Raw genomic sequence first — 18,044 nt, 5'->3', positions numbered from 1 at the left:
CGGCACTGTGATTGGTTTCCGTGACACGCTACTCCCACGCTTGCTGTAACTCATTTCATTCCTACCAGTGAGCCACTTCCTCACTATAACTGAGGGCAGTGCACTTTTCAACAGTTGGTCAAACAGTATTATAAATACCATAGTTTATCACCAGGACTAAAGTGTATAAATAGACCTTGCCTTCTTAGTAATCTGACTCGCTGTCATTATTTCAGTTTTTATTCATCTTCTTTTGATTAGAGTTTTGTATGAATAACTTAACTCGGAAAACGCTCCAGTAATTCCAAACTGGGTTTTCTTTTTCACTTTTTGAGCAAATCACTACACTAAAGCAATAGTGGTGGAGCAATAGTGGTCAACAAGAGCTTTACAAGAACCAATAAAAATATTATGAATCGATAGTGAAGATTGTGTGGTTGTCCTGAGCTCAGAAACTGTTTTCCATGATCATTTTTTAGAATATATGCTTCCAGTTATATGAAATATTGTGAGGTAATGACATATCATCATAAAACTAAGAAAAGAATCAGCTGGTTGGTTAAAAAAAATGGTGTCAATCTTCAGTATGATGAACCTGCTGGCGACATCATAAAAAGCTCACCAGCTCACTTATACAGGAATAGTTGTACAGACTTACCATGAAGTTTATCAGGTTTAGTGAATGCATTCTGGTCACTGCAACCTCCAGACAACTAGACTGCAGGTGGTGAGATTTAACTAAGGACTGAGGAGACTGAAACCACTTTAATCTTTCCTGAGTCTGCACCTTTTTTTAAGTCCTCATGTTTGTCTAGTGCTCTCTAACCCATAACCGTTAATCACCTACTTCCAATCTGAACCAGGTCCTTCCCATATATGCTAACTGTGTCCTCAACCCATTACTCCTCACTGAAAAAAAGGGATTGCCCATCTCTTGGATTTATGTAAGCATCTTGCGTGTATTTAACACAATCGCCTGGTGCTTTAAAGTTAAGTGTAACTATATAGTGTAGAAACTACATGATATGGAGAGAAGATATATTAAATTGTTCATATCAAGTTCAAGTGAAGTAAGTCAATAATACAGCAATGTTAAATCTTGCATGGGATTTTGGCTTGCGCACTGTGGATCGTGGTTTGAGGAAGGCCTCTACTTTTTTTCGGGATACCGAAAAAAAGGAAAATGGGTGGTTGTTACATTTACAAAAGTCTAACTTGTAATTTGAACAAAATAGTTTCATGTTTCTATGGTGAAAATAATCAAATCATTTAGGATCTGTATGAAATTCAACAACTTAATTTGATCTCGTTGAGATGACATGATACAGTCTAGTAAGAGCGGTTAGTTGCTGGACTTATGAAATTCACAAGATCACACGAGATTACAAACTGCAGGGAAATCACAGGAGGTATAAGAGGCAAAACACTACATACATATACATACGTATATGGTATTGGTATTTATTGTGGTTTAACCTGTCAAGGACAAAATTGTACTGAAAATTCTGCATCAAACCTTGATAAGCTTTGTTAATCCTGGCTTGGTAGCGTGGTCGTTAGTGCTGTTGCCCCACAGCAAGAAGGTCCTGGGTTCAAATCCACAAGCTGGTTAGTTTGCACTGTGTTATCTCTGGTTTCCTCCCACAGTTAAAAGCCATGCAGTTATTAGAGTTAGGTTAATTGGTGAATGTAAGTGGAAATGGTTGTTTATCTCTATGTGATAGACTGGTGAGCTGTCCAGGGTGTACCCTGCCTCTTAACCTTTCACAGGGTTATGCCCCAGCTCCCCTGCAACCAGGAGAAAGGAAGTTGTTGTAAATCCATTAAATGTTTATGTTAACCAGACTCTAGACTTTGTTGAACAATATTAATATGAAGACAACATGTAGTATTTAAGTAACCAAGTAGTACTGGGGTAAAAGTTATTGAATAGTGTTGGAATAAAGTGACAAAATTGTGAAGGATTAAAATATTCCAAGAGCTCAACTTACTTCATCCAAACATGTTTCAATCGTGTTTTATCAACACAAAATGCACAGGTTTATTGAATATGAATAGGTTGTGTTGATTTTTAAACCTCAGTTGTTTAAGTTTCTGCCAAATCAAAACATCTGTGTGCAACCAATGTCCACTATTGAATTAAGTAAATCTAACATGCTCTTTTTTCAGTGCTCATTTATCCCTTCCCTCACACGTTTCCATGCATTCTTAACCAAGCTCTGCTCTATTATCCCTGCTCTTGCTCAAATTGTAGAGCTAGGCAAAGGTAAAGCCCCGTTATCACCTTTCATTTGTTCATGGAGTCTGTTTTTACTGAACAGCCTTTTACACCTTCTCACAAACTTAAATCTTAGGTCTACATTCTTAGTCATCCAGGTCATGGTGGTCTCAAACGTTTGAAATAAAGACAACTCTACTTCTTTTTGACTCATGAAGATTTTTCACCTCCCATCCAAGATGTTTCAGATGATGGAGTCCCAGGCATTTAACCCCTTGAAAGGGGTCCTAAGAGCCACTGACCCATCCTGTAATCAAGTCATTAAGAATCACCCAAACTAGGGAGTGATTCAGGGCCATCAAAGGGGCCAAGGAGATGTTGCTCAACCTGCCATCATGTGAGTTATTAAGGTCACATGGGTCAAGGTGTGAGTGGGGGGTTGAAATACCTGAGAAGGAATCTCAAGACTGTGTTATATGTGACTGATAGCTGGTATCATAGGCCTCTGTTCAGTGATGGTTATCTATGTCCACTGTAAACCGTCATTAATGACCCATGCTGCGATTCACACCTTGGCTCATGTGACCCTTAACGACTCACATGACTAGGGTGGGTCTACAGCTGTGAGGAGACAAGGAGGTTAAATACCTGGGACTCTTCATTAGTTTTTAGAACTGAGCCTAGCCTAGTTCAGTTGCGTTCATTGCAAATGCTCAAGAACATCCTAAACTACTGCAGTTATAGTCAGCCAAAGTAAATCTTCAACTAGTAGTTGTAAAAGTAAGTAAAAAACAAACAAACTTAAGGTTCTTTCAGAAGAAATAATTCCGATTCTGACCAAATCTGACCATCTTACACCTCCATCCATAGTCATGTTTTCTAAAAGTGGAATTATATTAGTCTGTGATCCCAGCACACAAACTAGTGACGAAATACGCTAAAGCTCATGTGCTGAGCTAAGCTCCACAGGTCTAATTATGATATCGCTTTAATGTTTTGATTAGTGAGAAAGCTTCACATTCAACTTGGTCACTGTTCATACAAGTATGTGTGGAAGCTGCCACTGGATGCACCTGCTATTATACAACCACTATATATAAATATATTGAAATGTGCCAACGCTGGTATGTTCACACGCAAACCTTTAAGTATAAAACACAGACATGTACACATTCTGAACAGAACATACAAATCTAGCCTACTGTTTTTAGATAAAGTTCATTAGTTGTTGAGCTGCATGGCAAAGTCACTTGACTGTTTGGCCATTTGTTTTAATAAAATGACCACCGTGTGGTTTTTTTTTTTACCAAGAGTAAAAGTTATACAATGGCTACCAAACACTGGAAGACTTTAAACTTTTAAAGACTGGGACCCTCACACATCTAAAAGTTGTCTTAAGGCTTTTAGTTTGAGACTATATACTATAAGATTTTCCAAAGACCGGGGATCTTGAAGGGTTGCAGTTCAGAAAATCAACTTTGAGACTATTTCCCATCATCCCACTGGTGGAAATTTATAAAAAAGGAAACATGAAAAATTAGAACAGAATTAGGGCCACTGTGCTGGTACTAAGATTTAAAACACAGACACAACACAACGTATGCTAATCTAAGTTTACTGTATCACTAGCTGATGTTCCCATCTCACTGTTGGCAAACGTGCAGTTTTTTTGTTTAAATATTAGAAAACGGAAAGATGTTTTTCAGACAAAATGGAGCTTTATTAGTGGACGTCCTTGCTAAAGGTTGATAGTAAAAAAGTGAGAAAAGCAAAAGAAGAATAACAGACAAAGCTCTGCTGTGAAAAAATCCCTCTCTGCATCAGCAAGGTTAGCTACTCTATCTGCTCACACAAAAATAAAGAACTATTTTTCTTCTATTGTTGTTGTGAAGATTGAATGTCTGTCGGCAGTTGTTGCTGCTACCTCTGAAAAAAGAGTGGCATATCAGCAGCTAACCCATCAGATGGTTCAAATCAATAGCTGACTAGCTTTAAAAGCATCAACCCCAAAGTGGACCACAGAAGTAGCAACTCCATACAGGGGTAATCAACAAGTAGGATTAGACAGGCATGTATGCAGTTACTGTGTGCACAATGAAATGTGTGTGTGTGTGTGTGTGTGTGTGTGTGTTTAAGATAAGATAACCTTTATTAGTCCCACACGTGGGAAATTTGTTTTGTCACAGCAGGAAGTGGACAGTGCAAAAGTTATGAGGCAAAAATTAGAATACAATAAGAATAAATACAGTACACAACTGTACAGAATAGAATAAAGTAAAATACTATATACAGTAGAATAAAATAAAATAAATATACAATAAGATAAAAATAGAATACAAATACAAATACTATATACAACTGAGTAAAAATACAACGATGACAGAAAGGATTATTGCACTTAGTATTATTGCATATGTATGGATGTGTGTGCTTGATCAGTTAAAGTCTTTATTATGGAGTCTGACAGCAGTGGGGAGAGAGTAAGAGAAAGAAGGAAAAAAAGGCTAAATTAGCCAAGTCTTTTGTGCTTGTGGCCTTTTCTTAAAATGCTCCTGCATGTGCTTTTCTTCTTGTTTAGCGTGCACTGTTGTTGGTACCTATTTTCATTTCTGCTACAGCCAATCCCATAGAAACAGTGGTGCTGTAGCCCAGAGCAATTGCAGTCTAGAGGAAGTAAATCAACTGCAAAACAGATGCAGCATGTGTATGTGTTTCAGCATGAGCTGGTGAGTGTGAGAGGAAGTGAACATGGCAGATTTAACAGGCTTGTGAGCAACAAAAAGATGCTCCCTTCTTCTTCGGTCAGCTTGGCTTCATGCTTATGCCTCCAGCTCCTGGCTAGTAATCGTGGACAGAGGAGTAGATAGACAGTGGATGGATTCGAGCTCATGTATGCTTGTGAAAAAAGCATGGACTGGGCAGGATGGTTTAGAGCTGGTATCAATAATTCTGAGGTCACATAATTTGTTTTTAAAGTGCCAGTTTCATGAGCGATGATGCGGTGATGCTGGCGTATGACAGAGGAAGCAAAGTAAAAGAAGTAACAGGGATGAGGAAATGTTGGAAATATGTGCTGACAGCATTTATAGATATGCCAAATGCTCTGTTTGAAAGTGAGATAATGAGTGAGAACGGCTCACTGTAAACACAACATTAAACGGGTTACAGAATTCCACAATTCATTCTGTTGTTAAATAGAAGAGACACTGCAGATGAACACAACATCACACCGCAAAGCCTGGAAAAAGAAATTGATTGAAAAAGGGAAAAAAATTTACTGCCACACAAAATAATAGCCTTCCCAGATAGAAAAACACAATTCACAGCTGACATGGCAGACAGTGACAGCATAATGACTATTGCCGCTAATGCAGGTACTGCACTGCACTCCAACAACAATGCAGCAATTTCATTAGTAGGGTACATTCTGCCAGAAGGATATTGAGTTGTGATGCCAGAAATACCAGTGACAGAGAAAAATTGGAATTGGTGTTGTTTTGATGGCAGTCTAACTGGACAAAATGAGGCGCAAAACGTGCAATAACAAAAGCAACGACAGGCTTGTGAAAATCTGATATTATTACAGATAATAATCTGCATCCGCTCACAGGATGAACTCTACAATATAATATATCCTCTCTAAGACTGTCACTCCATCTCTTCTTTTCACCCAGGCTGGAATAAGCGAGTGGACTATGAGCCAGGAACAGGCAGTAAGCAGCTGTTTCCCAGGATGCACCTCGAGACCTGTGGCGGACCTCTGTCCTCGGTGAGGACCACGGTGGAGCTGCAGACCAGCCACATTGGAAAGGGCTGCGACCGGGAGACCTACTCTGAGAAATCTCTACAAAAACTCTGTGGTGGGTTATTTGGGGTTACTGTGTTTTCATAATCACTAGCTATTCTTGTGTGGTCGAAATGAGCAATAATTAAGATAAAAACTTGTGACTATTAAATCGATGGTTGATATGCAGATTTACACAGTATATGGCTCATCAAAGACTGCTGTCTGAGGCAACTAAAAGTTGGGGCAGTAAATTAGAAGTTAGATCCTGCTAAAAGCATTAATGGAGTCCATGCGTTGAGCACCAGGGTCAGACGGCGCCCGAGGTGTGTTTCTGTGCCCTTTTTAAATCAACATCTGAGAGCTCCCAGTCCGTGTTGCTTTCTTATCTCCACGTATGTCCCCGGTAAACCCCTGTGCTAAATGAAGGCACCAGAATGGCAAGTTAAGGCTGTGTCACTAATGATGTGACAGAGCGAGGGCATTAGCCGCCCTAGATGCAGCCGCGCTTTCTCCTCAGTGACTGATGAGCAGTCGAGCCGCCGTGTCAGTGCCCAGAGCGCCAGCAGAGTAGTCGAGCCTATACCCCCACCCACACCGCACTGCCAGCAGGAGGGCTGGAGTCATCATCTTTGACTAACGGCCTTCACAAGCCACATTCCACCTAATCTGAATGCATAACATCCACTCCCTGCCTCCCCTGGCTCCCAGTCCACGCATGGTTTACCACTAAAGAGGCCTTTTCAGGCACCTCATAATCGTTATCTGATAGCAAATAGAATAAATTGTAATAGCTTTTTTAAAGCACAATCAATTTGAGATAATGTACAAAGACATCGGGCAAAGGAAAGGCTGCAGCTGGGTGCTGGAGGAGTCGATGGGTATTTATTTACTGAGGGAATCTAATTACTGGAATCAGAACGTCGACGGCGCCACGAGCACGCAGTGGAGAAAAACAGGGTTTTACAAACGAGTGAAAAACATCAATTAACGTGCTAATGTGTTATTAGCGGAAATGAACAGATGCATGTTCGAGTTTCTTTGCCAGGACAAGGGACACAGTGAGTTGTGACACTTCCTGTTTTGTTTTGTTTTTTTTGGTTGGTTGGTTTTTCTCCTATAACATCATAGCTCCCAGGTCGCTTTGATCCATTTCCGTCAGTAAGCCATTAGAAATGATTCATAAATGTATTTTAAAGGGATGAAATAAATGTTTTACTGTCACACAGGAAAAGCAGAAGATAGATGGGTGAGGGCATGTCGTATGCATGGAGGAGCGAGGTGAGCATGTGTCAGGGGCTGCGTTTGTCAAGGTGACGGCTCGAAAACAAAGACTGGACGGGGCTCAACATATTAGGGTTATTGTGTCAAAGGAATGATGGAGCTGCTTTGAAAGGGAGGAAGAGAAACCAAATGAGCCAGCTCAGTGCAGGACGGTAACGACAGGTCTGTTTTGTCAGAATGTGTAGGGATCGTGTCAGCTGTAAGCCATCTGTGCGACTGGCTGATTCTTACCAAGCCTTTGCTATGTCTTTTTCTCTTTGTGTTACCATAGTGCTTGGTTAGTATTTCCTCTCTGTTTCCATAGAGGTGCATTATAGCAGTGAGCTATGTTCTGAATTTATGAATAGTGGCTCACATTTCTTTTGAAAGTTAGCTTCATTTGCCATGAATCAATACCCACATTCCGTAGCTATCTCAGCCCATTGATTCCTTATTAAACCCTGCCAGCTGCATTACTCTTAAGTAATCATAGCCAAGAATAAGGCAATGCACACTGCGTATCTGCCATTATTGTTGTTGACAGATCTACTGTCTCACCTCTTGTTTGTTCCCACGGCAATAACCCCAGGCGCCTCGTCGGGTAGCACTGACCTCCTCCCTGCTCCCGGCACGGCCACCAATTGGACAGCGTCCCTAGTGTCTGACAGCGGGAGGGACAGCGACTTGATCTTCAGGTTTGACGGTCGTCAGGCAGCCAAAATCCCAGACTGGGTGGTACCACAGAATTTGACAGACCAGTTTACCATTGCAACATGGATGAAGCATGGGCCTAGTCCAGGGCTCAGAGCTGAAAAGGAGACCCTACTTTGTAACTCTGACAAGACTGGTGAGTCATTTGTTAACACATTTCATGGAAAAAATATATTTTTTTGACATTTCATTAGGTTATAAGAGATGTCTGGGTAAGCTGTAGTAAGGGGGGATTAGCAGAAATCGTAAATCAGAATTTAATTCAAACACCACAAATGAAGTGCACCTTGATTCTTTGGTGGATCATGTGTTGTGTGGTCAGTTGACAGGAGAATTGTGGTCTGTGAGCAAAGGTATAAGACACTGACTGCAATACCCCAAGTGACAGTGTGCAATAAAGACTCAGAGTCTGATAATATCTGTTTTTGTTCGATGTAAAACCATAAATCACCGCTTAAATCATCCTAATATCACTCCTCTATACAATAGAGCTACACATGTATAGAATATATCTATAGCTCCTCCACAGATCTAAACAGCAACTGTTTGTGAAATACTTATTTCAATGTAATACTGTTTAATAGTGGCACATTGAACAAAATTTGCAGCTCGGTGGACAGCATGCCCTCCCTGCAGGGATTATTTTTGTTGTTGTTTTTTTAAATTCCAGTGAAAGACTATCTGCCTGCAAACTCACCTCCTTTAGAAAAGTGCTGCTGTCCCAGATTTGTGAGAGCCACCTGTCAGGCTTGCTTTACCTGTCAGCTGTGAGTAGGTGGAGTGATTTGGTCCCTGGTGTCTACTCCTCTTTTTACCTCCCGCAGAGATGAACCGTCATCACTACTCGCTGTATGTCCATAATTGCCGCCTGGTGTTTCTGCTGAGGAGAGACTTCACCCAGGTAGACACCTTCCGGCCGGCCGAGTTCCACTGGAAACTAGAGCAGGTGAGGCGCTAACGTTGGAATACGTGTGATAGACCAGGAAACTTGTACTCTGAGCTTATCCTCAGCTCACCTTTTTGATGAGGTATGGACCTCTCGCATAGAGAGTTATGAAGCCTCTAGCCTGGATTATACCTCTATTAATCATCCACTGGGATATTTTTTTCTTAGTTTAATCCATGGTGGTCTGTGTCTTGCGTTAAAAATAGAAGGCTCCTGGTAAGACATTGGGATTCACTGGCAGCAGCAAAAAGGTTTAAAAGGGAGTAGGAGCTGTTGGTGATTTACTAACACACATCATATTCACCCAGTGATTTGCAAACAACCATGGTTTTGTGGGTGTAAACTGTAACCAATTAGTGCTTGGCTATACTAGAAATCCCTCTATAAAAAACAAACAAAAAAAACCACCTAACCTTTAAGTGACCCCATTTAATATAGAGAATCCACATACTAGTTAATATCCATGTAATATCTTAATGAATTTAGGGACTGAATAAATGTTTGGCATCTGCCCTTTCATATGATTCCTTCGAGGAATGGAACATTTCCACACATGAAAATTCCACAATTAGTTAATAATAAAAACAATAGATATGATGGCTAGAGAAATATGAGCTTCCTCCAGGGTTGTGCATGTGTGCATGTGTCTCTGTGTATGTGTGTGCGTTGCGTGAAGACAGAGGCAGCTGTCTGTTGATCGTGGATGCTGTCTCGGAGTCAGACAGGTCATCTCGACTCACAAAACCCCCACGCTCACCCAGTGAGGACATTTGATTCAGGAGGCACACAGCTGAGGCTGGACATCCAGATGCAGCTCCCTGGGCTAATTTAATCAGACAGATCACTGGTCCTTGATTGGAGAGATAGCATGAAACGGGTCATCCATCAGTCTCCTGACAGAGCATGGTGTGCATGAGGCCCCATCTGGAGGAATTTAGACAGAGTCTCTATTGAGTATCTGTCATGGCTATTGGTCTGTTTTTCTCACTCTACATTTTCTCCTTTTGTTTTTAATTTGTTCTGTTCTTTTTTTTCTTTTTTTTTAAAGACATCTGACCAATCTGGATATTTCACAGACCTCACTGCAACAGTAGTATGGCTTCTGCTAATGACATTAACAGTGATGTTCACTGTACTTTCTCAGGCGCTGTTCAGATCAGCAAAGGTTACAGTGGCTACGAGAAAAACTAAGCATGGCTGGAATTCTTTGCCCTCATTCCCTCTTTCTTTTCAACCAATCAAGCAATTATAGTGTATGTAGAGTATTTGTTTATATGTTGAATCAAATAGTTTGAGAGTATCAAAAGTGTTATACTACTGTGATGTCACTAATTATATTTCTGAGCAGTACCTGAAAACTACTGGGAATATTGTTGCATCACCTTTGAGTATGTTAATGTTGTTAACATGGCCAACATTATAAACATTGGTATGTTAGTACTGCCAGTTTGATAGAGGTCGTGTTAGGATTGACATTGAGCTTTAAGGAACACTATTAATCAGCATAACTTCATTATACGTAAAAGTAATTTGTAGCCACTGTAACGTCAACCTTTGGTTTGTGGACTAACATTTCGAAGACTTTAGATTTGATTTGGATGTCAACGTCTTTCAGAGACAGAAACAATGTTGCAAGAGCTAATCTCTCTGAAACCTCCAGGACGCTCTATTCATATGTACTTGTCTATCCCAAGGAAACAACCCCCAAAACATGCAGTTATTTATCATTTATTTTGTTCTCAATTTGATAGTAATTGATAAAATGAATGTGATTCTCTATTAAAGGAGACTTGAAACTAGCAATCAAGACCAGAAAGTTTTTATAAAAGTATCAATCTAGTGAGCAGTAGGACCTTTTTCTCACAGACCTCAGTACAATGGGACTTCGTTTGGAGCTGGCAGAGCTGACTTAGTGGCCTCCTCTTCCTCCTCCTCCTTCTTCAGGTTTTGTACATTTCCATTCTGGCTTCACTTTCCAGTCCTAGAGGCCAGTGTTGTGTAAGTTGACACATAACAAGAGCTTATTCACAGTTCACAAAGAATTAAATGAAGCAGATAATATTCATAGTTCACAATTTAATTAAGGTTAAGCAAGCCTTATGACCGCTGGAATATGTTCCAGGCCCCGGGCAGCCCTGAACTGGATAAGCAGAAAAGGATGGATGGTTTATATGGATCTCTAAACTATTCTATTTTCTTTATAATTACTTCCTATCAACAAATCCATCTTCACATCATTGCATAATGTTACTTCTTGCTACCTCCTAAAATAAAAATATTATTTTTGCTTTTCTATATTTCTTTTAAAAGTACAAGACAAAGCAATGTGAATACATGTTTTAACACCAAATTGGTTGTTCATGTGGCTGATGTTGTTACTTTTTTTCTTTCTTTTTTTTAGATTAATATAAAAATATTCAAACTAAGAAAAATGAGCTCAGATAGGTACAGTGGTCACAAACTTGACAGAATTGACGTGTTCATCTCCGTATTTGTTTAAAAATTGTGCTCTACAAATGACCAAAATTCAAAGTAAGAACAAAATGTAAATATTAGATGCTAGTGTCACGTCAGTGGTATCTGTCTATTTAGACATAGATTTCATTTCAACTGTCTGACTCTGATATTAAGTGACAATGGAGGTAAATAAAATTTAGTTGCTTACTTGAATGTTGTAAACTCACTTTTACAAAATTCAAGTGCAACTTCTCTTCCATTAACAGTGTCTTGCTGCTTTGGGCAATCTACACTGACACAGTTCACATTTTCATTCTAGCTACTTAGTGTTCAACAGTCTGCCATATGGTCAGTGAGCTTCAGCCTGGCAAAGTCCCTCTTCACAAATCCCAATTGTATTCATTATATAGTATGTATCATACATAATAGCAGCATTGCTTTGAGCTAAGCCACTAAGGTTTAGTTTATTGTTTACCAAGAAAACAGTCCTAGTTCAGCATACTGTCATTTGCTAAATGGCACTAGTCAGAGTATAGCTGAGGCTAATGTAATAGAAAAATAGCCTCACAGAGCCATTAAGGTAACGCAACCTGCATGCAGAGCGTATCCAGTTTAGAGGCCAGGAAAGAGGCAATTTTCCCTTTGATGTTCTTGCTTGTTTGTGATAATTCTAATTCATAACATGACTCGTTATAAAATATATCATATCACACCTTTCCCCCATAGTTGTTTTAACCATATGCCACAGTTAATGAAATCCCACATGAAGGAAGTTAGTAAATTAGAAGGGAGTTTGACAGTTTTTGGTTGTTTTTGCTGTGGCTTAAAAAGGGTTGAGACAGGTAGTTCTATAGCAGGTCTGAAATGATCTTGATTTATTTCATTAGCACGTCTCACGATAAAAGTTTCCACGGTCTACTCTGGCACCACATAGGCACACAATAGCTGTTAAACTTTCTCGAGCACATTTAGAGTTCTCACTCTTTCGCGCGTCCTCCCGCTCATCCTCCTCCCTCTTGTTAATAGTTGTCTCTGTGAATCCTGGGGGCATGAAAGGAAACTTTCATTAAGTCGCTATCTCCCCTCGCCTTGTCGCTATTTCCTCCTCATCTGCTAATGTCTTTAAAACAAAATGAACTTCTGAATACCTCCAACTTAGAGAACCCTCGAACAGAAGAATTCTCCTCTCCCTGCACTGGTTTATCAAAGAAGTAAGAAGTCCAATTAATTTCTCATACAATCCAATCACGCACTGCGAGCTGCTTCATAATAACCGCACCGGGGTGGTGGGGGGAGATGGTTGCAGATATTAGTTTTACCTGCTGAAAAAAATAAAGAGTGTACTATCTGTTAATAACAGGCAGCATGGTTTTATGCACATTGGCCTATTCTGTTCAGTACGCTTAAACTTTGCTCTCTGTGCTGTATGCATTGTTGGGAGATGAAGCCTGAGGTTTTCATTGAAACTTCACTGAAAGGTTTTGCAATGAACGTGTACCAAATGTGTCTTTTGTGCACACTTTCATATTCTTTAAATGCAGATCCGAATAAGAGTGTCTCAAAGAAGGAGGCTGTCAATCTTGAAGATGTTTTCTGCATGAGCCAGTACTGAATGAACCCCTGCAGGTGTTATAACTATGTACAAAATTGGATCGGGTGCGCACGGTCTAAAAAATAGCCTTTGGCGCTCGCAGGTGTCCGGGAAATTCACTGTATAAAAGAGTGCCTCACAGACCCAGACTCCCACTTTAGTTCTTTCACAGTGTATTAACAGCTTGTGAGGTTTTATTGTTCAATTCACCATATTCACCCGGCGCCTACTTTCCTCCTGACATCGGATGCTTTTATAATACTGCACACTGCTGCGTTGTAGTTTCAAGTCTAAACAGAGGGAATTTGACAGGGGATTTGACTGTTATCGTGTTACTGGTTTCTGATTGATCAGCATCTGAAAACACATGAGTAAAGACAAAAATGTTCAGGACACACACACTGTGTCATCTTTAATGATTAAAAAAAAAATATATATATATATATACACAACGACCCGTTACCTGCCATTAAATCATAACAGAAATTGCAGATTACAAGGGTATTTCCAGTCCCTCCGCTTCCTGTTTCAAAGACAGAATTTGTGAGATATGTAAGAATGAATATGACCATATGAAGCCCAAAATGTAACATTTTAAAGAAGCAGTCAAAGAACAAAAGCCTTCTAATTACCTCTGCCAAGGAAACTGTTGCATGCTTATGTGTGATTTTTTTTCTGTCTGTAAACATGATAGATCTAAAAATTCTGGATGAACCTCTGTAGGGGTGTGCAGTGGGGTCATGTTATCAATCCATTAAACTTTGACTTACATCCACCGGTGTCTTCAGGCTCAACATAATGATTTATTGGTCAAAAATGGACAAAACACTTTAAAACTTACAAACTATGATTTTTGCAAGTGTGGTGTGTATTGTGAACGTACAGAAAGTACTGTATTTAAAACTTTGCTGCCATTTTTTGTCTTTACAACATATAAGAAATGATTTGCGGGGATTCTAAATACTTTGGCCCTTTGACAACATTTGACCTTAAAGGAGAGGTCAAACCTTTATAAAATGTCCATCCATCCATCTATCGTCATCCGCTTTGTCCGGGGTCGGGTCGCGGGGGCAGCAGCCTAAGCAAAGAGGCCCAGACCTCCCTCTCCCCAGCCACCTCCTCCAGCTTGTCCGGGGGAATACCAAGGCGTTCCCAGGCCAGCCGAGAGATATAATCTCTCCAGCGTGTCCTGGGTCTGCCCCGGGGCCTCCTCCCGGTGGGACATGCCTGGAACACCTCACCCAGGAGGCGCCCAGGGGGCATCCTTGTCAGATGCCCGAACCACCTCAGCTGGCTCCTTTCGATGTGGAGCAGCAGCTGCTCTACTCTGAGCCCCTCCCGGATGGCCGAACTTCTCACCCTATCTCTAAGGGAGAGGCCAGCCACCCTTCGGAGGAAGCTCATTTCTGCCGCTTGTATCCGCGATCTCGTTCTTTCGGTCACTACCCACAGCTCGTGGCCATAGGTGAGGGTAGGGACGTAGATCGACCGGTAAATTGAGAGCTTCGCTTTTACACTCAGCTCCCTCTTCACCACGACGGACCGGTGCAACGTCCGCATTACTGCAGCTGCAGCCCCAATCCGTCTGTCGATCTCCGGCTCCCTTCTCCCATCACTCGCGAACAAGACCCCGAGATACTTGAACTCCTCCACTTGGGGCAGGAACTCATCCCCGACCCGGAGTGGGCACTCCACCCTTTTCCGGCTGAGAACCATGGCCTCAGATTTGGAGGTGCTGATCCTCATTCCCGCTGCTTCACACTCGGCTGCGAACCGTTCCAGTGCGAGCTGGAGGCCTTCACCCGATGAAGCCAACAGAACCACATCATCTGCAAAAATCAGAGATGAGATTCTGAGGCCACCAAAGCGAAAGCCCTCCGCCACTTGGCTGCACCTAGAAATCCTGCCCATAAAAATTATGAACAGAACTGGAGACAAAGGGCAGCCCTGGCGAAGCCCATCACCCACCGGGAACGAGTCCGACTTATTGCCGGCAATGCGAACCAAGCTCTTGCAACGGTTGTATAGGGATCGAATGGCCCGTAGCAATGGGCCAGACACCCCATATTCCCGCAACACCTCCCACAGGACACCCCGAGGGACATGGTCGAATGCCTTCTCCAAGTCCACAAAACACATGTAGACTGGTTGGGCAAACTCCCATGCACCCTCAAGTATCCTGGAGCGGATAAAGAGCTGGTCCAGTGTTCCGCGACCAGGACGAAAACCGCATTGTTCCTCCTGTATCCGAGGCTCGACTAACAGACGAACTCTCCTTTCCAGAACCCTGGCATAGACTTTCCCAGGGAGGCTGAGGAGTGTGATCCCCCTGTAGTTGGAACACACCCTCCGGTCCCCTTTCTTAAAGATGGGGACCACCACCCCGGTCTGCCAGTCCACAGGTACTGCCCCTGATCTCCACGCAACATTGCAGAGGCGTGTCAACCAGGACAGCCCTACAACGTCCAGAGCCTTCAGGAACTCGGGGCGGACCTCATCAACACCAGGGGCTCTGCCACCAAGGAGTTGTTTAACTGCCTCAGTGACCTCGCCCCCGGAAATTGGCGGGTCATTCCCCTCATCCCCAGACTCTGCTTCCTCCTCGGAAGACGTGTCAGTGGGATTAAGGAGGTCCTTGAAGTATTCCTTCCACCGCCTGACAATTTTCTCAGTCGACGTCAGCAGCGCTCCTCCAGCACTATACACAGTGCAGGTAGAGCACCGCTTTCCCCTCCTGAGACGTCTGACGGTTTGCCAGAATCTCTTCGAGGCAGTCCGAAAGTCTTTTTCCATGGCCTCTCCGAACTCCTCCCACACCCGAGTTTTTGCTTCAGCCACTGCCCGAGCCGCATTCCGCTTGGCCTGTCGATACCTGTCGGCTGCCTCCGGAGTCCCACAGGCTAACCAAGCCCGATAGGACTCCTTCTTCAGCCTGGTGGCTCCCTTCACCTCTGGTGTCCACCATTTGGTTTGGGGATTACCACCACGGCAGGCACTCACCACCTTGCGGCCGCAGCTCAATGCAGCAGCTTCGGCAATGGAGACGCTGAACATGGTCCATTCGGACTCAATGTCCCCGGTCTCCCTCGGAATGCTGTTGAAGCTCTGCCGGAGGTGTGCGTTGAAGATCTCGCGGACTGGGGCCTCTGCTAGACGTTCCCAGCACACCCTCACTACGCGTTTAGGTGCACCAGGTCTGTCCAGCGTCCTCCCCCGCCACCTGATCCAACTCACCACCAGGTGGTGATCAGTTGACAGCTCAGCCCCTCTCTTTACCCGAGTGTCCAGAACATATGGTCGCAGGTCTGCTGATACGATTACAAAATCGATCATCGACCTACGGCCTAGAGCGTCCTGGTGCCACGTGCACTTATGGACACTCTTATGTTCGAACAGGGTGTTCGTTATGGCCAAACTGTGGTTAGCACAGAAGTCCAATAACAGAGCACCGCTCGGGTTCGGGCCCCATGGACTAAGGCCCGGCCACCAGACGCTCGCCCTCGGGCACCCTCCCCGGGCCTGGCTCCAGGGCGGGGCCCCGGTGACCCTATCCCGGGCAGGGTAAGCTGTTCCCTCGGTGTCCTTTTCATAAGGGTCTTATGAATCGCTCTTTGTCTGGTCCCTCACCCAGGGCCAATTTGCCATGGGAGACCCTACCAGGGGGCAAAAGCCCCCAGACAACATAGCCCCTGGGATCCCTGGGACACACAAACCCCTCCACCACGATAAGGTAGCGATTCAAGGAGGGGTTATAAAATGTCCTTTATCTTAAAAATGATGCTTCAGATTTTTTGTTTGTATTGGCAACATGTATGAAGTGAACTAGTATATGGGGATTTTAAATATCACATTATAGTTTCCCCTAAATATCACATCACATTTGACCTCTGACCTCACTCTTACATTTTACATCTTTCTTTCTTTCAAGTAGACCCCAACATGTGTTATATCTTTAAAGAAAACTATTACCCGTTACCTAATCCTGCATGTCATAAATGTAATGCATGCACTTTGCACTACAAACTGTATGCAAAGTATGTTTAAAAAGAGCAAAGAAAAAAAAACATGCATAATGGGGCGATCGTGGCTCAAAGAGTTGGCAGTTTGTCTTGTAACCGGAAGGTTGCCGGTTCGAGCCCCAGCTCGGACAGTCTCGGTCGTTGTGTCCTTGGGCAAGACACTTCACCTGCCGCCTGCTGGTGATGGGGCCAATGGCGCAATATGGCAGCCTCGCTTCTGTCAGTCTGCCCCAGGGCAGCTGTGGCTACAACTGTAGCTTGCCTCCATCAGAGTGAATGAATAGTGGAATTGTAAAGTGCTTTGAGGGCCCCGAAAAGCACTATATAAATGCAATCCATTATAATGCATATATACCATATGCAAAATAAAATACTATTCCCTTAAAAATAAATACAGAGAGCAAGCTGTTTTGGCAGAGGTTTGCGCTCTTGGAGGGCTTCTTGTAATTTGAATGTTTTCAATGAGAGCAACAGATGTACAGTAGTTCTGTTTTTAGCTCTTATGGGTTAATAAAATTGCATTTCTGTAAACACCGCACAGTATTCGCCGTTTTGAATTCACACATCAAATGAGCAGCAGCAGGTAATTTCCACCAGCAGCTGCCAAATAAGCACTGACTGAGTTTCATGTTTAGTGTTGACACAACTGTCTAAATTTCTGTTTTTACCATCAGTGGAGGAAGTCCTGTTGCAAATAGTCATAAAACATTAACTAACATTAACAAGAGCAAAAAAAGTACTCTGAGCACACAGCTTTTTTCCCTTCTGTTCTCACAACATTCTCAGCTGACATCAACTATGTCAACACTGACATTTACTTACAATCTAATATTAAAAGCAGTATTTCAACACTACAATAAACACTTAGGTTTGTGCTCTGAAAGCAGGCTCATGAGCACTTCCAATGCTAAAAACACTAACAAATAAACACACATCTGATGCATACATCAGCGAAAAAGTGTTTCATGGGCAAAAATCACCAAGAAAATAGTAAAAAATTAGTAGCTTTACGTTTTGCTTTTGATACAGTTGCAAAAACCAAAGTAAAAAGCTGGGATTTTTTGATCAAGAAGAAG

General features: G+C 42.5%; 1 protein-coding gene across 1 annotated transcript in view; it reads left to right on the top strand.

Annotated features, from left to right (window-relative positions):
• The window catches only part of LOC147314021 (calsyntenin-2-like), a 338,234-nt gene that overhangs the window by 248,105 nt on the left and 72,085 nt on the right, over window positions 1–18,044 (top strand). The window contains exons 6-8 of the mRNA XM_086260806.1: window positions 5,872–6,057; window positions 7,834–8,091; window positions 8,780–8,901. Of these exons, the coding sequence (XP_086116932.1) occupies window positions 5,872–6,057; window positions 7,834–8,091; window positions 8,780–8,901 (566 nt within the window). The remainder of the gene's footprint in view (window positions 1–5,871; window positions 6,058–7,833; window positions 8,092–8,779; window positions 8,902–18,044) is intronic.

This window comes from Aulonocara sp. 'chitande type north' Nkhata Bay, linkage group LG14 (assembly GCF_057382095.1).
Source record: "Aulonocara sp. 'chitande type north' Nkhata Bay isolate Kocher_YH1m ecotype deep benthic linkage group LG14, A_spYH_male_GT1.1, whole genome shotgun sequence".
In the NCBI taxonomy this organism is placed as follows: domain Eukaryota; kingdom Metazoa; phylum Chordata; class Actinopteri; order Cichliformes; family Cichlidae; genus Aulonocara; species Aulonocara sp. 'chitande type north' Nkhata Bay.
This window is presented reverse-complemented; position numbering and strand designations above follow the sequence as displayed.